This window comes from Lagenorhynchus albirostris, chromosome 16, assembly GCF_949774975.1.
Source record: "Lagenorhynchus albirostris chromosome 16, mLagAlb1.1, whole genome shotgun sequence".
In the NCBI taxonomy this organism is placed as follows: domain Eukaryota; kingdom Metazoa; phylum Chordata; class Mammalia; order Artiodactyla; family Delphinidae; genus Lagenorhynchus; species Lagenorhynchus albirostris.
Genome location: NC_083110.1, coordinates 16,509,795 through 16,533,674, shown reverse-complemented (window position 1 = coordinate 16,533,674; position 23,880 = coordinate 16,509,795). Strand labels below are relative to the sequence as shown.

The window sequence follows — 23,880 nt, the reverse complement described above, 5'->3', positions numbered from 1 at the left end:
ACTGATTGGTCTTTTTTTTGTTTGTTTGTTTGTTTTTGTTTTTTTCTGTACGCGGGCCTCTCACAGTTGTGGCCTCTCCCGTTGCGGAGCACAGGCTCCGGACGCGCAGGCCCAGCGGCCATGGCTCACGGGCCCAGCCACTCCGCAGCATGCGGGACCCTCCCGGACCGGGGCACGAACCCGTGTTCCCTGCATCGGCAGGCGGACTCTCAACAACTGCGCCACGAGGGAAGCCCTGATTGGTCTTTTAATGTTGAATCAACCTGCATTCCTGGAATAAACCTGCATTCGTTGTGGTGTTATCCTTTTTATAAATTACTGAATTTGATTTGCTAATATTTTGTTGAGGATTTTTGCATGTATGAGGGATAATGAGTTTTCTTTTCTCGTAATTTCTTTGTCTGATTTTGGTATCCAGGTTAATGCTTACCTCATAAAATGAATTTGAGACTCCCTCCTGTTCTATTTGTGTAGACTTTTTTCCCACTTTTTTTTTTCCTGTTTAGTTTCAGCTTTGGTAATTTCTTTTTTTTTTTTTTTTTTTTTGCGGTACGCGGGCCTCTCCGGTTGCGGAGCACAGGCTCCGGACGCGCAGGCTCAGCGGCCATGGCTCACAGGCCCAGCCTCTCTACTGCATGCAGGATCTTCCCAGACCGGGGCACGAACTTGTGTCCCCTGCATCGGCAGGCAGACTCTCAACAACTGCGCCACCAGGGAAGCCCAGCTTTGGTAATTTCTTTTGACCTGTCTTCAAGGTTATTGATTCTTTCCTCAGCTGTGTTAAGCCTGATGAGCCAGCCAAAGGCTTTTAAAATTTGTTACTGCAGTTCTTGTTTTCAGCATTTCAATTTCAAAAATAGATGTTTTTGTATAATTTATAGAACAGGTAATGGTAACCAAACATGCAGGCACTGCCTTGGTGATCAGGGAAGTCACCCGCATGGCTAGGCTTATAAATTTTGATTGAATGCCAGCTATCATTGGCAAGGTAAGAGAGATTTAAGTATACAGTATTTATGCCAAGAAGTAGGCATGACTCTTATTCCATTAAGCTGTTAACATGGGGGGTTGAATCAGTTTTGCTTGAAGTTGATGAGGTTTTATGTTTTTTTGTTGTTGTTGCTCTGGTTACCTTCAGTGTATCGTCAACTGTAAACACTTCTATCATCACCTCATGCTTAAGGTGAGAGTTGATTTGCTGGAAAGTTTAACTCAATATTTTTACTCTGCCTCTATGTTTAAGCCTTACTTGTATATCTGAGAGGCTCTCTCTGTACTCTTTTGTTCCTTCTCTACTAGTAGAGTGCGGTTACTTATTACTGGAAGCTCTTTTGCCTTGTGGTAGGCTAGGGCCCTGGGAACTCTAGCTTTGTGGTGGTGGGCATCAGGCCTTATTTTTTTGTCCTAGATCAGCGTTAGTTTTAGACAGGCTCTGTTTCCTTCTCTTCTCAGTAATCCTGCTTTTCTCCTGATAATAGTAGACCTTTATTGTTTGGGGCCAGGATGATTTCCCGTCCCTCTCTCAGGGGTAGATATTAGCCTCTAATTTGAGGGAATTATAAAAATTTGAATCATAAAACTACCAGAAGAAAATACAGAAGAATACCTATGTATTTTCTAAGCATGGCTTAAGGTCAAAACAAAGATTTTAGCATATTTGTGTAAAAACTTAAAACTAGTGAATATCAAAAACAAAGTGCAAGTGGGGAAAGAAACATCCATGAAAATTTAGCTGTGAAAAGCAAATGAAACAATTGACTTTAAGATAATTTTTGTAATTAGAATAATTGAAAAATGGATTTTTAGCCATTATAAACAAAGAAGAATATAAAGGCATGCAAGCCAGAGGTTTCTAATATAAAGGTTACTTGTAATGCAGAGTATCTCAAAAATTCCTCCATTTGGAGTTAGTTCTGCTAGGTTATTTTAATATGATAGTTTTAAGAGCAAATTTGGAGAGAAGAGGAAAGAAGTGATTCTACAAGGGTGTTTAAAAACTGTTGTTTAATTGGGAAATCTTTTGGTCTGTATTATTAAGTTTGTATGTATTAAATGATTGATATGTATATCTTCTGTGAGAGCTTTGAGATAGAAACTTTCTGGCTAGAAACATTTGTTTTCCTAAGCAAAATTACTTTTGTCAATCCTTCAACATTTTTCAGGTTTGAACCTAGCATGTATCAGGAGAGTGTACTTTGCTGCTTGCTGGATTGTTCAGAAGCTTTTTAGAAGCAAATTTTTAGGAACTTTATTGATTATATTAGCCTCTACTTTTTCTGTATGATTCCTAGAGAAGCAGAGGGGTTTGCCCAAAGTGTACAGTAGTTAGCAGTAGAAGTAACTTAGACTTCTGTGACTCTTGCTCTTTCATTAAATTACATTATGTGACTGATAATTTTAAGTTTGCTATATTTGAGATATACATCTTAAAATACCCGTTTGTAAATGGCTCTATGGCATGGAGATTGACCAGTTTTAACCGAAGTGTATTTGCATACTTTGTGAAAAGAGAAGTTGGCTAGTTTTCTGAATATTTCTCTTGGCCATTTAATCTTAGATAATATCAAAATGTGCCTTGAAGTAGCAGAATGTTTTGGGGATGTTGATTTGAATTTTAAGTTTGTAGTTAAAGTTTTTTCCAGGTGTCTTTTTTATGTGTGTCAATTTTTGATTTTTGAAGAAAAAATCTAGGCGCCTCCAAATACTGAGCTTCTGTGAACATAGACCTTGGAATTGGAACACTATTTTATACATGCTTTAATTGAATAAATAAATTATATGTAATAGTGAAGCACACATGGAGCCAGAAGACAATGCTTTCCTTTATATAGAGTAATTTATTTTTATTGGATATTTATGTTTTGTAGTATGTTATAAATCTCATTATATGTAATCATGTGGCTTTTTCTAGAATATGCCAAAGAAAAGAATGACTAAAGATTTCCCATATTTCACTGCTAGGTCTTGTTTTGTTTTGGTTTTGTTTCTTTGAAGCCAGATGCCATTAATTTAAGAAATGTGTCTCAGAGCTGTGTGTACTTGACTGTGAAGTTTCGTCTGTGGGGAGGAACTTCAGTGGAGTAAGCATACTGAGATTTTGAGTCAGTATTACTTTATTTATTTATTTATTTGGCTGCGTTGGGTCTTCGTTGCTGTGCGCGGGCTTTCTCTAGTTGCGGTGGGTGGGGGCTTCTCTTGTTGCGGAGCACGGGCTCTAGGTGTGCCGGCTTCAGTAGTTGTGGTGCAAGGGCTTAGTTGCTCTGCGGCATGTGGGATATTCCCGGGCCACTTTTTAGCTTAGGTTTTACTTTGACTTTCCCTCATTTGTAGCTTTAAATACAAGTATAGATGCTCTTTTACTTAATTAACTTCCATGGATATAAACAGAGCCATTCTTTGGGATTTTTAGCTTTGCCACTACTGACAAGTGGTAATAGTGAAGGCTTGTGAGAATAATACATACCTTTAGGAACCTGACCTGTTGATAAATGAAGGAGCTAATGTAACAATTGAAGATGCGAAGTGCAAACTGCCATCTAGCATATGCATATTTTAATGGTAGTTAATAGTGGAAGCATTTGTGTGAGGGGTGACAAACAAGAAGTCCTATGGGACACACCGGGAAGACTCTTGCTGTATGCTCAATGGCAACTTTTCATTTATTCTTTTTCTTATAGTTGCTCATTCTATAATGAGAAATTGTCAGTGCTATTATGTTCATTCTTTCTAAATTAAAAAAAATTATCATTGAAAATCAGATTTGAAGTCTCATTTTTAATAGAAAAATGTTGAAAAGAAGTGGTAGGTTCCTGCACATCCAGAATTTAAATTGGAAACTAGGTAACAAATGTGGAGGCCCCGTAGAGATTTCTTTATTTCTCCTTTCTTCCTTTCTTTTCACCTTCTTTTCGTCTTTCTCCCTCTTGCTCCTTCCACGTGGCATCAAGAAGACAGAAAGTTATGTTTGTATGTTACCTTCATCAAAGACATTATTTGAGACTGTTCTCTTTGGAATACTAAGAATAGACTGGTGTTTTGCATATATACTTATAGGATCATTTGGGGGTTTGCGTTAAATTGGTAATTTGGTAACAGTGAAAGTTTTTCTTGTGAATTGTAACCCTTTCTCTGTATCTCTTCTTTAGAAAGTATCCTCAGGAACCACCTTGCTTTTCTGGTGAAGCTCAAGTTTCATGAAGGCTTTACATTGTACTTCCATGATGAAATGAGATAATGTATGTAAGACATTGTTTTAAAGGCGATGAATAACCCTATAGAAAGAACATGAACTCTTGTTTATGACCCTCAATTGAGAGATTCTAAGTTCCTCTTAGTTGGGTTGGATTTAGAAAAAGGTACATTTTTTGCGATGTTCATTCGTTAATTCAGTAACATGTATTGAGTATCTATTTTGCTCAGGTCTTAGTGGATGCTGGGAGTATTGTTATGAACAAGATAAATTGTCCTTGCTTTTATGGAGCTTATAGTCTGCCAAGGGAGACAAATATAAAACAGTCTTTTACACAATAAATGTTATAAATACAATTGTGATAAGTACTAAGACAAATGGGAAAAGTTTTGAAAATCCATAATTGGGGATTTGATAATTTGGAATCAGATAGCTTCCTTAAGGAAGTGACATTTGAGTTACTTTATCATTATCATAAATGTGGTTGAGGAATTCAGGTTAAATAAGTGCTTAGGGAAATACTTAGATAAATATTAGTTAAGGTTTAATGATAAGCATGATAACAAATTTATATTCCATTCTACTCTTGGTCTTCCATTTGCAGAATTCAGTTGAAACTCTTGGCTTTCTTCATTTTAACATTGGCTTCCACAGTTCCTAGATATACTCATATAGTCTGAGCTCATAACCCAATCCAGTCTTTACATTTGGCAGTAAATAAAAGCCTCCAAGTTATAATAGATTTGAAAATTATTTGTTAAAATGCACTAAGCTTACCTTGTATTCCATTCCAGGAATACTTCCTTAAATATTAAACAAACCAAGGCATTTCTATTGTCTATCTTTCCAGATGGACTGAACTTCTTAAGGACAGAGGCCCTATCTCCAAAACCTTGCAGGATGTGAGACACATAGTAAGTGTAAAATAAACAAATCCGTTATGAATAATCTGTGTTAAATAAGGAGGAAACAACTTGGCAACTGACCTTCCTGTTTCTTTTAAGTTACTTTTTAGCATAATACAGAGGCTTTGAATCAGAAGGTCTGGTTTTGAATTCCAGTTCCTTAATGTGTATTCCTAGGCAAATAACTAATTAAACTTCTATAAATTTCATCTTCTTCATCTTTAAAATAAAGATTTATTTACATGCGATTACATGTGTAAAGTACTTCGCATAGTGTCTGGCACATAGTAAGTGTTTCACAAATGGTGGCTAATATTATTACAAGATACAGATCTTCCTTGGCTTACGATGGGGTTACCTCTAGATAAACCCATCAGAAGTTGAAAACATCCTAAGTTGAAAATGCATTTAATACACCTAATCTTCAGAACATCATAGCTTAGCCTTGCCTACCTTCAGCATGCTTAATATACTTACATTAGCCTACAGTTGGGCAAAATCATGGAACATATAGCATATTTTATAATAAAGTGCTGCATATCTCATGTAATTGATTGAATCCTTTACTGAAGTGAAAAACAGAATGGTTGTAAGTGTATATCAGCTGTTAACCATTGTGATTGCATGGCTTGACTAGGAGCTGCAGCTTGCTGCCATTGCCCCGCATCAAGAGGGAGTATGGTACTACCCTTACTAGCCTGGGAAAAGATTAAAATTGAGAATTCAAAGTAAGGTTTCCCCTGAATGCATATTGTTTTCACATTGTCCTAAAGTTGAAAAATTCTACGTTGATCCATCTTTAAGTTGGGGACTGTCTGTACATGCACTAAACCTTTTTACATATTTATCTGTGATGTTTAAAATATATACCTGTAGTGATGCAGGATACTGGTATGTGTTAGAGCAGATAATTGGCCCTTTATATAGTTAAACCAAGTGAAAAAGTAAAAAATAACTAGTTGGTTGTTTATGAAACTAAATTTGATGAACTACTCATTATTGATAATTAAGTGGGTAATGGTGGCATTATCATTGTAATGAATACATTGTCTTCCTTTATAAGTCACGTTTTTTAATAAACCAAGTAGATTTTATAAATAAATTTTTGTAGACTTTTAAAAAACAAAACGATCCCCCATTTTATCTTGTATATAGATTAAGATAATTGGATGTACGAAATTTGCCTGAATTGATGGGTATGTGTGTGTGTGGATATATTTAATGTACATATTTGGGTTTGAGGATGGAAAGAGTAGAAGATCTAGTCTATATATCTAAATTTTCAGCTTCTGTAAACTTAGTTATTTTAAGTACTTCTGTGTCACTGTCTTCATCTATATAGTGAAGTACTATAACTTACAACTATAGTATTATAACTTCTTTTCTTTATAGTTACTAATCCTGGCATTTTCTGAGGATCTTTATGAAAGTAAAGGATGTAAGGGAACTAACTGAACAAACAAATATTTTAAGGTTTCAAGTCTGACTTTAAATTTATTTTTATTCCATGTTATTTACAGTTATGAGTTGCTGGCAAAAATAATGTAACTACAGTTGACTGTTGAACAACTCGGGGGTTAGGGGCGCTGATCCCCAGTGCAGTAGAAGATCTGAGTATGACTTTACAGTCGGCTCTCAGTGTGAGAGGTTCTGCATCTGTGGATTCAACCAGCTGGATGGGGTAGTACTACAGTAGTACTTAGACGGAAAAAAACCTGCATGTAAGTGGACCCACGGTTCAATCCCATGTTGTTCAAGGGTCAACTGTACTCCCTGAAACAAAGCAAAAAAATGCCAGCAAACAAACAAAAATCCTTTAAGGCCGTTTTATTTTACATTTTAAAAAATGCACTTCAAGTTTCTCCAAAAGCAAAACATCCACACATTAGTGATTTGTTGCTGTTGTCATTGAACCCTAGGTACTGGTTGTAGTCAAGGGATTCCTAGACTGCTATCTGGAATATAGTTCTAAGAATGTAAGATGTTTGAAGATATATGGCCTTCTGAAAAACTTTTTGTTTTTGCATTTGAAATGTTTTGATTGATTTGGTTGATTGACATGCTTTTCAGAGCACTTGAAAGGACAGCATTCTACATATACAGAGGGTTCCTAGGGTCTATTTAGAGGAGCTTGCCTACAAAATTAAAATCAGCTGGCAGTTTTATTAAGGCAACAGGACAACCTATACTCTAAAAATATAATTTAGTGAATGGTATTTATGTGATAATATGTGCATATTATATGTGCATCTCTTTTCTCAAACGACTTTATATTTTCTCACTTGCTCCCAGACTATCACTGAGATTAGGAAGCAGGCAATTTCAGTTGTAGCAATTGTGTCATACCAGAGATCACAAAGCAAGTCATTGATAAATTGGTATCTGAATTTAGATCTTACTTTTTTTCTTTCCACATGTTAGATTATTTTCACCAAGTTATTTTACTGGCTCCTTAATCCACGTTGAGACTTTAGAAATCTTAGTCTGTAGTTCTCAAGGTGATTTGCTAAGTATTATACAGTGTGTGCTAAAAGAGTGGACTTGGAAATAAGATGGCACAAGTAAAATTAAATTTTTCTCTCAACTTGCAAGTATGCATTTCTAGATATGGTTTTCCTTTGTTATCTATTACAGTTCTACATTTGGTCTTTAGAGTCGCAAAATTAGACAATGATGATTAAAATCTGTCTTGCAATTTTGGTTTTTAACCTGTTAGCTGCGGCCATGTATTTTCCATTTCAAACAGCTCAGCTTGGGTGTTGTAAGAAAGCAGATAAAAGCCTTATGTTTATTTTAAATATTCAAATTTCTAGTGTAAATTCCTTTTAAAAAGGTAACTTTTTTTTTGTGGAGGCTTAGAAAAATCTTTAAGAAACCGAAATTTAGAAAAAGTTTTTATTGGACTAGAAGAATTTTGGGAGTTTATGTAATCAGTAGTGGCCGTGAAAAAAACCCACAACTGGGATTTTGAAAACTACTTTTTAAAAAGCACTGTAATGTATGCCTGAAATCGAACTTCTCACCGAGATCTATAGAGGTTTGATCTAGAAGAATTGAAGGGTTAGATCAAAGAAGGAGTAATTGTTCTAAGTTGGAGATCTGTACGTGTATGGGTTACAAAGTCCTCTTATGATTGGACGGGAAGAAAACATAATTTATTTTCCTGAACTATGATTGGCTAAAATCCTTTTCTTTCCACGGTATTTTCTAACAACTGAATCCGGAGCCTTTCCCTGGTTTTATTATCTGATCAGTGAGTTTGGCGTATGTACTAGTACTAAAAGTACTCAAATTGGTGCAGAGACTGTGAATTTTTAGAATGTTGACAAAAAGCCCTCAACCGGATGTTTGGCTTTCTTACAATAAAGCGGTATCGAGGTGTAAATCTCTGAATAGCTCAAACCCATAATGAGTATCTCCCCAAAACAGGAAGAATGAAAAGATGACAGCGTTATCTTCATTTTCATTTAAAGTCGTGGACTGTGTTTCTGTCGTGACCGAGTTCTGTGGGCTTAGTTTTCATTTGAAAGTGTTGCTCTGCTTTGCAGCTGGGACTACGGGACTGTTAATTCAGGCAAAATTGCGGCTAACTCAGACTGCAGGCGCCATGTGTTCTGAAAAACATCACTCTGGAGATGCGGCTTTTAACCTTGAGTTTGTTTTGTGACCCAGAGTAGAACCAGCACACTTCACTTTCACCTCACCCCCAACTCCCCCACTTCTCAGGGAGCGACGAGTAGAGAGGTGGACGTCAAACACTACATTTCTGAAGGACTGCACTCCTTTCTCCCGCCCCACTCTGTTTTTTTATCCTGGCTGGTCCCGCAGACGCTGCTGCAGCGTCGGGCACTACTTTCCGTCTGCGGTGGTTCCTCCGACCCTCTCCCGCGGCTCCCTCCCCCAGCCCGCGCCGGCGGAAGGAGACGCGCGGCGCTCCTTCAATCACGCTAGTGGATGGGGAGGCGGAGTAGTACTGGCCGCGGCGCGGTGGCGGTAGCGGCCGGCGCTGCCTCGGGGCCTGAGACGGTCGTGTGGAAATTTCTGTCCGTTTCTTTCTTTTATTTGTGGAACTGCAGCCAGAGGCTGCAAGTCGGGAAGACCAGGGGAGCGCTGAGGACTGTGAGAGACCGAGGTCGCTGTGCCCTTCTGGGCAGAGCGTCCAGTGCGCCCCCGAGCCTGCGCTCGCTTGCGGGGCCGCCGCCTTCCCTAGGTCAGCTGTCCTCGGCATGGGGGGCCGGTAGGAGCGGGGTTTCGGTGATTTCCTGGCAGCTGAGGAGGCAGCGGCCACTTCGGCAGCGACGGCTATGGCGGTGGAGACGCGGCCGGAGCTGGTGGGGAAACGGTTCCTGTGCCTGGCGGTCGGCGAAGAGGCGCAGCCGGAGCGCGGGGAGAGCGGACGCTGCTGCCGGGGCTGGCGAGCGGGGGTTATCCGAGCGGTGTCACATAGGGACAGCCACAATCCCGACTTGGCGGTAAGAGAGCGAACTCCCCTCAGTCTCTCGCCCGCGGCCGCAGCCCCACCCCTGGTCTCGCAGCCGCACCTTGTGGGGTTACCTCTGGCACCTGGCTCAGCCAGGCCAACTGGCGGTCACGCCCCTCTCCTGCGCTCTGGGCCGGTTTGCCCACGTGCCCTGCCAGGATCGCCTCCTCCCCGCGAGGAACTTCCTCTGCGGGGGCGGTGACCCCCTCGGGACTCCCCGGCGCCCGCCCGGGTCCTTTGGCCGCTATCCGGGAGGGATGCGGCCGCGGAGACCTTACGGAAAGGCGGGGTTGCCAGCCGGGTGCTGCGTGGGCGGTTGGGGGTGGGGGCGGACCCCTCGCTCGTGGCGGTAGGGGCCCAGCTTCACCTGCCTCTCTGTGCGAAAGTCTTTAACAGTGCAGGCGTTGGAGACTGAAAACTTATCCTGTAAGATTGCTGAAGGGGAGGGAGAAAAGGAAAGAGACAGAGCTTTGGTTTTCCAGTCTGTCCTGGGATTCTTGTGTGTTTTCGAGGCAAAGGCCCTGGCAGTGGCGGGGGCCCTGATTCAACCGTTTCCTACAGTAGATGCTTGGATTTCTAACAGAAAACGATGAAAATGAAAACTTTTGGTTTGGAGGGCCGTGGAAATTATTATCTCCCTCCCTCTCTCCCTTCTTTTCTTCCGTTTGTTTTTTCCATAGTGTTGTGTTTTTTTGTTAGAAGGGAATAGTGCGTTAAAGTCATCCATTCCTGGATTTTATATGATTTTAAATGAAGCAAGAAATATTGTAAGTTAAAACGTTTAAGATTCTGCAGAACCCTAAAGTGTCTTTTTCTTTGCTTGCTTTTCCTTACTTGTGACACTGCCAGTGTTTTCTTTCACTAGTGTAGGAGTGTGCAAGATTCTGAGACAGGATATGCTGTTAGTGTTCCAATAACGTTTTCACTGGGGGACATGTTGGAGTTAAGGAGCCAAGGAGAGGCGAGACACTGACTAGGCTTTGAAAGGTTGATTTATGAATACATAATCCATGAAATTTATTGGTAATACTGTGGGGTATTTAATTTTTCAGTGGATATTTAAAATTTGGGAACTTTCTTTTTGTTTATATGCAGGTTTACAATTCCGAATTTACGTGTACATATGTATCTTAATACTTTTGTTGGAGTTTTTGCGTGTTTTTGTTAACTCCGGTTTCATGAACGTAGTCAGTGATATGGTTTCTTGCGGAGTGTGTTAATGTCAACTTGATACTGCAAAATATATTTGCAGAATAGAAGTAATTTTGGAGATTCTGGTTGGTTATTCTCGTTGAAAAGAAGAAAAAGAATCTTCCTTAAAAAAAAAATCCAAACATTTCTTAATGGTTCTACAAATTGTGGCAATTCAGTGTTTGTGTAAAAAGCATGTGCTTATTTTATTTTTCCTCCTTTTACTCTGATATGTAATTGTCTTGGCTTTATGTGGAAGATAGATTATGGGTCAGCTTTTTTTTTTTTTTTTTTTTTTTCCCCGGTACGTGGGCTTCTGACTGTTGTGGCCTCTTCCGTTGCGGAGCACAGGCTTCGGACGTGCAGGCTCAGCGGCTATGGCTCACGGGCGCAGCCGCTCCGCGGCATGTGGGATCTTCCCGGACCGGGGCACGAACCCGCGTCCCCTGCATCAGCAGGCGGACTCTCAACCACTGCGCCACCAGGGAAGCCCTTGGGTCAGCATTTTTTAATTGTTTCAAAACAAACATAGAATGATATTTTGTGTTTTCCTAAAAATTTTGTGTTTTGTTTTAGTAGATACATGAAAGTTGGGAAGTATAGTGTTAAATTACGAATGTCATTGGCGACAGTCAAGTTATCGAAGTTAAATATATTAAAAATTTTTTTGTATGGGAATTTAAATTATATGAGGAGGGGGGTTTACACGTACCATGTTTGAAAAGGCAAGATGATAAATTGGGTATTTAAAAATGAAAAGTATACGTGGATGGAGGGAATCAACTGGAAAGAACAGGAAGGAGTTTCCTCAGATGATGGAAACGTTTTGCATCTTGATTGTTGATTACACGGGTGCATACATATGTCAAAACTCATTGAATTGTGCACTTAATATCTGTGCATTTCCTATATGTAAATTTTACCTCAAAAATGTGTTTTGAACTATAACTATGTGAACCTTTGACTGTTTTCCTGTAACAGTCTTAATTTTAAAAATTTATGTTGTTACAGTGTAATCTGAGTTTTTTAGCCTGGAACCTACAGATTTAGCGTTACTTCCAAACTTTCTTATATTTCTTTTTTTGCATTCATATTTTCTAAGTTAAACTTGGGACAGTTTAGCATCACCAAAATGCAATTCGCGTTGTAGACTTTTGTTACTGCAGAATAAATCAAGCCCAAAGGAGCGCTTTTTAAAAATAATTAATTAATTTATTTATTTATTTATTTTTGGCTGTGTTGGGTCTTTGTTGCTGCTCGTGGGCTTTCTGTAGTTGTGGTGAGCGCGGGCTACTCTTTGTTGCGGTGCGCGGGCTTCTCATTGTCTTGGCTTCTCTTGTTGTGGAGCATGGGTTCTAGGAGCACAGGCTTCAGTAGTTGTGGCACGTGGGCTCAGTAGTTGTGGTTTGCAGGCTCTAGAGCTCAGGCTCAGTAGTTGCGGCACACGGGCTTAGTTGCTCCGCGGCATGTGGGATCTTCCCGGGCCAGGGCTCGAACCCGTGTCCCCTGCATTGGCAGGCAGATTCTTAACCACTGCACCACCAGGGAAGCCCCCCAAAGGAGCTTGATCAATTACTTTTGTGTATTTTTTTTGGTTACAAATATATGTAATTTAAAAACTGCAAGTTCATTAGGAATCTCAGATATGTATGTATTTATGGCACATGATTTGGAAGGATAATTCTCAGAACTTGAAAGTAGTTTAGGGGATGCTTGGTCTCAAAAGTTAGTCAGTTATTCTTATTTTTGGTCTTATGTATGAGGAATTTCCACATGCATTAATTTCCTATACTACTGTTAACTAATTATCACAACCTTGCTGGTTTAAACAATACGAATTGATTATTATAATGGTTCTGGAGATGATAAGTCTGACTTCTGGGTCTCCATGGTCTAAAATCAAGGTGCGATTAGAATTGTGTTCTTTACTGGAGGCTCTAGGTCTCACTTTTAGAAGCAGCCCACATTCATTGGCTCGTGGTCCTCTTCCTCCTTAAAAACCAGCAGTTTGTCTCTGTTTTTTTCTAGTCACATCTCCCTCTTGACTCTCCTGCTTCCCCTTACACTTTTAAGTGCCCTTGTGATCATATTGGGCCCACACAGATAATCCAGGATAATCTCCCCATCTGCTAATTAACAACCTTAATATCATCTGAACCCTGATTCTCCTTTGGCATGGAGTTTAACATAGTTACAGGTTTCCTGTATTAGGACATGAGCATCTTTGAGGTGGCATTATTCTGCCCACCACACCATGGTAGCAAAAATATTCTTTTACAATATGACCATGATTTGATACAAATAAATTAAGGCTAAAATTATTGTACTTTTTCCTGCTGTGAGTTTTAGTGATATCACTATGTGATCTCTTAAGTAAATGAGCTTAATTTGTAGAAGCTGTACTCAGCTGTGCTTGTATAATTTCACCTATTTTGTTGGTGACTTTTAAAAAATGGCTTGAAAAATCTTCTGGGATATCTTGGAATTACATTAACCAACAAAAGACTTTATCTGAACCCTTTTAATTAAGGAGGACCAAGTTGTTGATTAAATTGAAATACATAAAATACATTGTGAGCCCTCAGCATGTTTTCTTTTTTGTAGCTCCATTGTTTAGAAAGGTTCTTGAGTTGTTATACATGTTGAATGTTTATTACTGCCCTACTTTTTCAGGAACTTTCTAGAAGATTGATAGTATTATGGAAGGAAAGCTGACAGTTGAGACAAGTATGGTTGCATAATATTCAACCTTGAATAATATTGTCATGCTAATTGTAGAGCAAAAATTGATTTACTCTTTGCTCATTTTACTACCCTTGCACAACTTAACAGCCCTTTATTTATTTACTTATTTATTTATTCATCCATTCAGTCACTTACCCACCTACCTTCCCTTGAAGCTTAATGTGATTGCATCATTGTTTCACGCTAATCCTATCCAAAGTGTGAATATTTTAAAAAAATATATCAGGTTTTCATAAAACATTCCAGGTTACTGTGACATTTTGCAGTGTCATTGAAAATCATTTTTAATCTGGTTAGAGACCTCCCCACTGGGATTCCTCATTTTGGATGCAGTCATCTATTTTCCTTTCCCACAAAAGTTTCCACTTTTCCACACTCCTCTTTTTTTCTTTTATCTTGGACTTTAGTCTTCCAGATTAAAATCTAAGAGTGTGCTGTTTGTGTTTGAGTCTGCTTCTTGAGAATAAAATTCCCAGAATTTTGCACTCGACTTTGTGCTGTGTTGCATAAGAGGTTAGATATTTGCTGAGTGAATGAGAAGTTGAAGTACATTATACCCGATAGATCTTCATACCAAGGACCCAGTCCTGTTTCAAATGAAATAGAAACTGCTCTGGAGCTCCTGAGAATGGACACTTAACAGATTCACACTTGGGATCTCTGGATCTTGGGTCAGTTATTTTTTTCCTCTGTAGAATAATATTTCCATCATTTCTATTTTTACACAAGAATCCTTTTGAGTCAATCTCCTTTATATTAATGTATTGCTTGAAACAAATACAGAGTCAGGGAAGAAGTAAAGTCATAATAAAGGAAGGAAAATATTAACTGAAGTATTCAAAAATTCAGGAAGGGATGCTAAGAACTGAATTACATCTTGATTGCAACATAAAAGAAGAACACAGATACAACAACAAAGGCAACACACACACACAAATAAAAACTTCTGTTTCTTGGTGAAAGAAGCTAACTCTTTTTTAATGTCAGTAGCGAAATATGAAGATATTTTGTGTACATTGAAAAAAAGCGGTTTACTTACAATCATGGAACATTTTTCTATAGCGCTTATAAAACTTTACTCCTGGCTACCATTAATACTAAATTTGATAACATCTTGAGTTCTTTGGGGACTCATTATTGGATAGAAAGGAGCAAATGCACACAGTTTCTGAATGCTCATACCAAGTTGCTTTATGAGTGATACAATATAATTTTAAATCTCTTTCACAAGAACAGTGTTCTCAGCAAATGTTTTATTTGAAGTACAATGAATCAATGTGAAGTTACTTGAAAATAGCTGTTATCTAATAGTCCCTTGTCAAAAACTCAGATTGAAAGTTTCTTGTAGAGAAATGAAAAGTATGGCAATTATTGTTACCTATTTTTTAACTTGAAAATTACTCTCTGTCTAATAAAAAGCATTCTACAATTAAAAAAAAAAAAGTACCAGGTTTTAGGACTTCCCTGTTGGCCCAGTGGTTGGGACATGGCCTTCCAATGCAGGGGGTGCAGATTCAATCCCTGGTTGGGGAGCTGGGATCCCACATGCCTCATGGCCAAAGGACCAAGAACATGGAATGGAGTCAAATGTTGTAACAAATTCAATAAAGACTTACAAATGGCCCACGTTGGGCTTCCCTGGTGGCGCAGTGGTTGAGAGTCCGCCTGCCGATGCAGGGGACGCGGGTTCGTGCCCCGGTCTGGGAAGATCCCACATGCCGTGGAGCGGCTGGGCCCGTGAGCCATGGCTGCTGAGCCTGCATGTCCGGAGCCTGTGCTCCGCAACGGGAGAGGCCACAACAGTGAGAGGCCCACATACCGCAAAAAAAAAAAAAAAAAAAATGGCCCACATCAAAAAAAAAAAACAACAACCTTAAAAGAAATGTTATCAGGTTTTTTCAGTACCCAAAAGGAACAAAAAATCATAGTATTGTGTTTTATAGACCAAACGTAAATTTGTTTGTATTTGGGCGAATTTTCTAAAGCTCACTTAGTGAGGAGTAGCTAACTTTGTAATATAGATTTTAAGCTGTTCCAAACTGTGTACTACCTGTAGATTAAAGTTACTTTGCAAATCTTATATGTCCTAAATGTAAGTACCTTAAATATGAAAACTGTGTTTTTCTGCTTAGCTGTCTCTTCATTTAAGTTTCATATTGAATTGGTGGTATTTGATTCTTCAAGTTTTGTTAGGATAATTCTTTAGGTAAGTCTAAAATGTATATCGTGGTGTTGTAATATTGCTAATACTAATTTCTGGTCTAGGCACACAGTGTTGAATGAGTTAATGAATGTATTTTATTTCATTGCTCAGTATGACCTGGATAAGTTAACTATAGGGAAAATTGGTTTAGCTGGTAGGTAGAAAAACTTTTATGTCTGATTTGAGTACATACAGGTTCCGCTGCCACCCCCCCGCCCCGCCCTTGAATTTATATTGTGATTGGTCCTAAAAACTTATGTACAGGAAAATAAGTATGTAAACTGTAGCTGTGGTGGCACGTAACTTGTGCAGTTGTAACCACTAGCTGGTTTTAAAAGTAGACAGCCACCCAGTAAATGGTGTGAAGTGTATGTTTCTGTGTAAAATTAAATAAAGGATCTTTTGTTTTTTCCCTTTTGACCAGTCATAGATATATCCTGGCACGTATTGTGATGCCATTAATTTAAAATAGAGAATGTGGGCTTTCCTGGTGGGGCAGTGGTTGAGAGTCCACCTGCTGATGCAGGGGACACGGGTTCGTGCCCTGGTCCGGGAGGATCCCACATGCCGTGGAGCGGTTGGGCCCATGAGCCATGGCCGCTGAGCCTGCGCGTCTGGAGCCTGTGCTCCACAACGGGAGAGGCCACAACAGTGCGAGGCCTGCGTACCGCAAAAAAAAAAAAAAAACATAGGAGCAAGTGTACATGGTTTCATTCCTCCCACTCATATGTGATCAACCTGAGCATCACTGAAAGAAAACCACACATTATGAATCTACTGGCAATATATGGTAGGAAGTACACCAATGAAATATTTGTACTAAAAATAAAACCAATGAAGTATTTGTACTAAAAATTATTGAACTTGAGTATAATCAAGCTTCTACATTCAACCACTAATTTGCAGGACATATGAGGGTAGAGGAGCATGTTAAACACCACCATGAGGATGCAGTCAACTAGATCCAGGATGTGGGAAATTCTAGAACTAGAGCTGTGCTGTTGAATATTGTGGCAAGTTAAATTGATTAAAATTGAATATCAGTTCCTCATTCACTGTAGCCAATTTCAGGTTCTCAGTTGCTACATCTAGCTAGTGACTATGGTTTTAGACAGCACAAATAAGAAAATTTCCATCATTGCAGAAAGATCTATTGGATGCCACTATTCTAGAGTAAGCTTTAAAAGAACAGGCAACTTATCATACAGACTAGTAGAAGGGGAAAAAAATGGAATGATAAAAATAAAAGAAGGCAGGAAGAGAGACAAATAACAAAGGTGAGACAAACAGAAAGCACAAAATAAGAGATTTAATTTAAACCCAGATATATCAGTAATTACATTAAATGTAATTGACTAAACATTTCTATTAAAAGGAAGGTTATAAAACTGGGAGGAGAGAACCCACAAAACACTTACTGGGACTTCCCTGGTAGCACAGTGGATAGGAATCTGCCTGCCAATGCAGAGGACACGGCTTCGATCCCTGGTCTGGGAGGATCCCACATGCTGCGGAGCAACTGAGCCCATGCACCACAACTACTGAGCCTGCATTCTAGAGCCCGCGAGCCACAACTACTGAGCCCACGTGCCGCAACTCCTGAAGCCTGTGTGCGTATGGCCCATGCTCCGCAACAAGAGAAGCCACCGCAGTGAGAAGCCTGCACGCCGCAACGAAGAGTAGTCCCTGTTTGCTGCAACTAGAGAAAGCCCACGCGCAGCAATGAAGACCCAACGCAGCGAAAAAAAAAAAACAACCCACGCTTATTTGCTGTTTATAACAAATCTATCTAAAACGTAAGAATACTTACAGGTGGTTGTAAAAAGATGGGGAAAAAACTTCCATGCAAATACTAATTAAAGATAGTTGACATGGCTATGCTAAAGACAGTGTTTAAGAAAAGAAGCGTTATTTGGGATAAAGAGGCTTTGTTTACCATGGTAAGAGTTTATTCAGCAAGAAGATATAATTTCAGTTTTCTAAGTATCTGTGACATGACTTAAAATACATAAAGCTGGAATTGATAGAACTATTAGAGAAAATAGACAGATGTATAACCATAGTGCGAAGTTAAATAGCTGATAGAACTGGCAGTAAAATAACAGTAATAGAACATTTAGAATAATAAGTACTTGGCTTTGGCCATCTCACAAGGCAGTTGTGTGAATGAGGTAGTATATTTAATAAATATACCGTCATTCAATATGAGTAGGTATTTAACATGAATAAATACTGAAATACTTTTATTCAAAAAATATTTGAGCACCTTCTAATGACTGGTACTGTTTAAGACATGTGTTTTGTAAGGTGTGCAACCTTAATCAAATGTAAGATGTTGTCAGGTACAGTTACCAATTTTAAGTGCTTAATGAATGATAAGCAGTAATATCTGTATGGATTCATAGAAGTGAGTGATACAGATTTGAAGGATGCATTCGTTGAGGAAACAGGATATTTTGGGCCCTGAAGAGTGACTGGCATAATATATTGGGTTGGCCAGAAAGTTCCTTCGGTTTTAAAGTAAAAATAGAAGACACATTTTTCATTTTCAGCAAGAAATTTATTGAACAACGTATTCACCATTTTGTTCCACTACCTTCTGCCATTTTTCAGACAACTTCATAATTTTCATCTTACCAAAAGTTTTTAATCTTTTTGAGCAAAGAACTGGTCCAGGCGCCTTTTCCAGTCTTTCAGGGAATTGAAATTTTTTCCATTAAGAGAATTTTGTAAAGACGGAAATAAATGGAAATCCGAAGGTACAATGTCTGGTGAATACGGCGGATGACTCAGAACTTCCCAGCCAAGCTGTAAACAGTTTTTGCCTGGTCATCAGAGAAACATATGGTCTTGTATTACCCTGATGAAAGATTATGTGTTTTCTGTTGACTAATTCTGTACGCTTTTCGTTGAGTGGTGCTTTCAGTTGGTCTAATTGGGAGCAGTACTTGCTGGAAATAATGGTTTGGTTTTCCGAAAGGAGCTCATAATAGAGAACTCCCTTCCAATCCCACCATATACGTAACATCACCTTCTTTGGGTGAAGACTGGCCTTTGGTTTGGTTGCTGGTGGTTCATTTTGCTTGCCCCACAGTCTCTTCCATTCCCCATTATTGTACAGTTATCCACTTTTCATCGCTGGTCACAATTTGTTTTAAAAACAGTACATTTTTGTTGTGTTTCAGTAGAGAATTGCATGCAGATATACGGTCAAGAAGGTTTTTTTTCGCTTAACTTACGTGGAACCCAAACATCAAAGCAATTAACATAGTCATGCTGGTGCAAATGATTTTCAGTGCTTGATTGGGATATTTTGAGTATGTTGGCTGTCTCCCACATGGTATAACGTTGATTGTTCTCGTTGATAGTTCTCAGTTAATGTCTCGATTTGATCGCTATCAACTTCAACTGGTCTACCCACCCGTGGAGCATTGTCCAGCGAGAAATCTCTAGCACGAAACTTCGCAAACTGCTTTTGACACGTTCGATCAGTCACAGCACCTTCTCCATACACTGCACAAATCTTTTTTTGCGTTTCAGTTGCGTTTTTACCTTTCTTGAAATAATAAAGCATAATATGCCAAAAATGCTGCTGTTTTCTTCCATCTTCAGTATTAAAATGGCTATACAAAAATTCACCAATTTACAAAGTGAGAGAGTGGCATGGACATATATACACTACCAAATGTAAAATAGGTAGCTAGTGGGAAGCAGCCGCATAGCACAGGGAGATCAGCTCGGTGCTTTGTGACCACCTAGAGGGGTGGGATAGGGAGGGTGGGAGGGAGGGAGATGTAAGAGGGAAGAGATATGGGGGTATATGTATATGTATAGCTGATTCACTTTGTTATAAAGCAGAAACTAACACACCGTTGTAAAGCAATTATACTCCAAGAAAGATGTTAAAAAAAAAATTCACCAATTTTGATTTTTTTAAATTCACGCTGATATGACAGCTGTCATGGTACATTCTACAAAATTGTTTTGAATGAAGTTAAAGATACCTAAGCGCTACTAGAGCCATCTTAACGAGGAAACTGAAAAACATTATGGCCAACCCAATAATAATATTAGAAGAGGTATAAAATGGTTTTGGTAGAAAGAATGGCATGAGGAAAAGCAAACCACTTGGCTTCAGAGAGGGTTCATATTGGAATAACAATAAGAAAAATAATGTGAAAATTAGGGCCAAATTGTAATATCAGATTGAGAAATTTATGGTATGTCTAGAGTGGTTGGCTGAAATCAATATCCTAGTACTTGTGTCATTTCCCAATTTTATGAATACACTTGTCCCTAGGTATACATGGGGGCTTGGTTTCAGGGCCCCCTCCGATACGAAAATCCAAGGGTGCTCAAGTCTCTTTCTTAAAATGGCATAGTACATTACAGTTGGCCCTTCGAATCTGAATATGTAGAGCCGTAACTGTATTTTTGAAGGTAGAATGAAGGGCCTTTAATTTTGGTCGCTGAAACAGCAGACTAATTTCCATACAGATTGTACCTGTTTACAGCTGCAGTTTATGGAAGCACCAGTTTTCCCACACGAGTCTCAACACTATTGGATATTGTCAGTCATAATTTTTGCCTAATTCGCCCCCCAAAAAAGGTACCTTGCTTTAATTCCTGTTTATGTGTTTTTGAGTCTCATGTATTTATTGGCCTTATTTTAAAAATATATAAATAGCTTGCTCGTAGTTTGGCCTTTTTCTTTTTTTAATTATTTATGTATTTTATTTTTGGCTGCATTGGGTTTTCGTTGCTGCATGCGGGCTTTCTCTAGTTGCAGCGAGCGGGGGGCTACTCTTCATTGCGGTGCGCAGGCTTCTCATTGAGGTGGCTTCTCATTGTGGAGCACAGGCTCTAGGTGCAGGGGCTTCAGTAGCTGTGGCTCAAAGGCTCTAGAGCACAGGCTCAGTAGTTGTGGCTCATGGGCTTAGTTGCTTCGCGGCATGTGAGATCTTCCCGGACCAGAGCTCGAACCCGTGTCTCCTGCATTGGCAGGCGTATTCTTAACCACTGTGCCACCAGGGAAGCCCTGGCATTGGGATTTTTTAATTGTTTTTTTTTTGTTTTTTTGCGGTACGCGGGCCTCTCACTGCTATGGCCTCTCCCGTGGAGGAGCACAGGCTCCAGACGTGCAGGCTCAGCGGCCATGGCTCACGGTCCCAGCCGCTCCATGGCATGTGGGATCCTCCCGGACTGGGGCACGAACCCGCGTCTCCTGCATCGGCAGGCAGACTCTCAACCACTGCGCCACCAGGGAAGCCCTGGCATTGGGATTTTGATAGAGGTTATATTGAATCTGTAGCTCTCTTTGAGTAGAATTAATATTATTAACAATATTAAGTTTTCTAATCTATGAATACAATATTTCTTCCCATTTATTTGTGTTTTTAATTTTTTTCAGCAACATTTTGTTGTTTTCAGTGTAGAAGTATTTTGCCTCCCTGGTTATGTTAATTCCTAAGTATTAAATATTTTTAATGCTATTGTAAATGGAATTTTCTTAATTTCCTTTTAGGTTGCTTATTGTTAGTGTATAGAAATGCAACCGATTTTCATGTGTTGATTTTGTATACTGCAACTGCTGAATTTTTTTCTAACAGTTATTTTCCCCTGTGTTTGTGAAATGTTTAGAATTTTCTGCATATAAGATCATATCTGCAAGTAGATATTCTTTCCCATGTGGATGTCTTTTTAGTTTCCTGTCTAATTTTCTATTTAGAACTTCCAACACCATATTAAATAGGCATGGCAAGAGCAAGCATCTTTGTCTTGTTAATCTTAAAATGTTTGTAGTTTTTTACTGTTGAATATGATGTTAACTGTGGAATTTTCATATATGGCCTTTATTATGTTGAGGTAGTTCTTTCTATTCCTAGTTTGTCGTGCACTTTGTATCATGAAATGGTGTAGAATTTTGTCAAATGCTTTTTCTGCATCAATTGAGATGATCATTTCTTCCCCCCTTTCATTCTTTTTTTTTTCTCCCTTTCATTCTTTTAATATGGTATATTACATTGATTGATTTTTGTATGTTGAACCATCTTTGCATTCCAGTAGTAAATCCTGCTTGGTTATGTATATTACTATTTTTAGTGTATTTAATTAAAAAAAATTTTGTAACTCCTTTCATTTTCTCCCCTTCTCACACATATATTCTAGTATAATTTTGCTTGGAATTGTGTACGTTTTTATAGACAAATTCAGGAAGAAAGAACACCTTTCCACTGAGTCTGAATTGCAAATAGCATGGAATATCCCTCCAGCTATTAAAGTTGTTTTTTTTTTAAGTTCTACAGTTATTTTCCTCATTTAGGTCATGTGCTTTTTTTAGGTTTATTCTTAGACACTTTATATTTTGATTTTTTTTTTTTTTCCCCCGGTACGCGGGCCTCTCACTGTTGTGGCCTCTCCCGTTGCGGAACACAGGCTCCGGACGCGCAGGCTCAGCGGCCATGGCTCACGGGCCCAGCCGTTCCGCGGCATGTGGGATCTTCCCGGACCGGGGCACGAACCCGTGTCCCCTGCATCGGCAGGCGGACTCTCAACCTCTGCGCCACCAGGGAAGCCCTATATTTTGATTTTTAAGTGCGTGTGGACATACCCTGAATCATTAATACAGACCTTTATAAGTCACTGATTTCTTTCCCCAAACATGATTTTTGGACTAAAAGTAATGTTCTTATTCTTTTCCCTGTGTATATTTTTAGCTCATGTAATTGTTTTCTAGTTTTTTTACTAATGGGCTTAACAACGTTACAGTAAAGGTTAGTGTCATAAAGAAAAAGTGAAATGATAATGTTACTAGTGTCTTAAATCTTTTGCTTAAATTCTCAGGAGGCTGTTGAAGATGTTATTTCTTTAACCTGTCTTTCATTTTATAATTGTAATCAGTGGAAATATAAAGTTTATTTTATAGAGCTTTACTTTTAGGTTAAGTATGTAGCAGTTTATCTTCAGATAAAATTGTAACAAATTACCATATTCACAAATACAGATAAAAATATTTTGGTGTCAATTACTCTACAAAATAGTACATATCAGAATTCTTAATTTTAAAGTGTATTTAAATTACTTCCCTAAGGTATCAATTCTTTTAAAACACTACTGTTTCAAAATGCTGTATTTATGACATAAAATTATAATCCACTAAAAACGGTGTGTGTGTGTGTGTATATATATATACACACACCCCGTCTAAAGTGTTCTTTTTTTTTTTTTGGCGGTACGCGGGCCTCTCACTGCTGTGGCCTCTCCTGCTGCGGAGCACAGGCTCCGGACGCGCAGGCCCAGCAGCCACGGCCCACGGGCCCAGCCGGTCCGCGGCACGCGGGATCCTCCCTGACCAGGGCCCAAACCCGCGTCCCCTGCATCGGCAGGCGGACTCTCAACCACTGCGCCACCAAGGAAGCCCCTAAAGTGTTCTTTTTTCTCTCTTCTGCAATAGACTCCACTCTCAATTGATTTCTCACCTGTGTTAACCTTTTAGAGAACTGTTCTATTTTTACTTCTCAAGAACGGTACTGTAGTGAAGGTTAAAATTTGGAGAATAGGAAACTGACCTTATGTGCGCTGTCATTTTTTTAATGTTCTTTCTTCAGCTTTTGATATTTTGAACCTTGGTATAGCTCAGGAAATAGTAGATCAAAATGATCTATTTTAAACAACAAATGGCTGTACTTTCTGGATTCTTGACTGAGTCACTTACCTGTGAAATTTTAAAACGTGTGAGGAAAATGTTCAGTTTTACTAAATTCCAAAAATGCAAAAAGGGTTGAAGGGATAACAGGTGCATTTGGTACTAATTTTTTGTCTAGTCTTTCTTTTTTATTATTTTTTACATAGAGAAAAAATAATCCAGGTTTTGGCAAAACTTTTACCTAAACTTTGTTCTGAGGAAGTTTTTTTAAAAAAATTAATTAATTATTGTCCACATTGGTTCTTTGTTGCTGCGCATGGACTTTCTCTGGTTGTGGCGAGCGGGGGCTACTCTTTTTTGTAGTACATGGGCTTATTGCGGTGGATTCTCTTATTGCGGAGCACAGGCTCTAGGCATGCGGGCTTCAGTAGTTGTGGCTTGTGGGCTCTAGAGTGCAGGCTCAGTAGTTGTGGTGCACGGTCTTAGTTGCTCCGTGGCATTGTGGGATCTTCCCGGACTAGG

General features: G+C 39.1%; 1 protein-coding gene across 1 annotated transcript in view; it reads left to right on the top strand.

Moving 5' to 3' along the window:
- The first annotated feature begins 9,187 nt into the window (after positions 1-9,187).
- Positions 9,188-23,880, top strand: part of JMJD1C (jumonji domain containing 1C) — a 247,937-nt gene continuing 233,244 nt past the window's right edge. Inside the window, exon 1 of the mRNA XM_060126359.1 lies at positions 9,188-9,566. Coding sequence (XP_059982342.1) covers positions 9,399-9,566 — 168 coding nt within the window. The 5' untranslated portion in view covers positions 9,188-9,398. The remainder of the gene's footprint in view (positions 9,567-23,880) is intronic.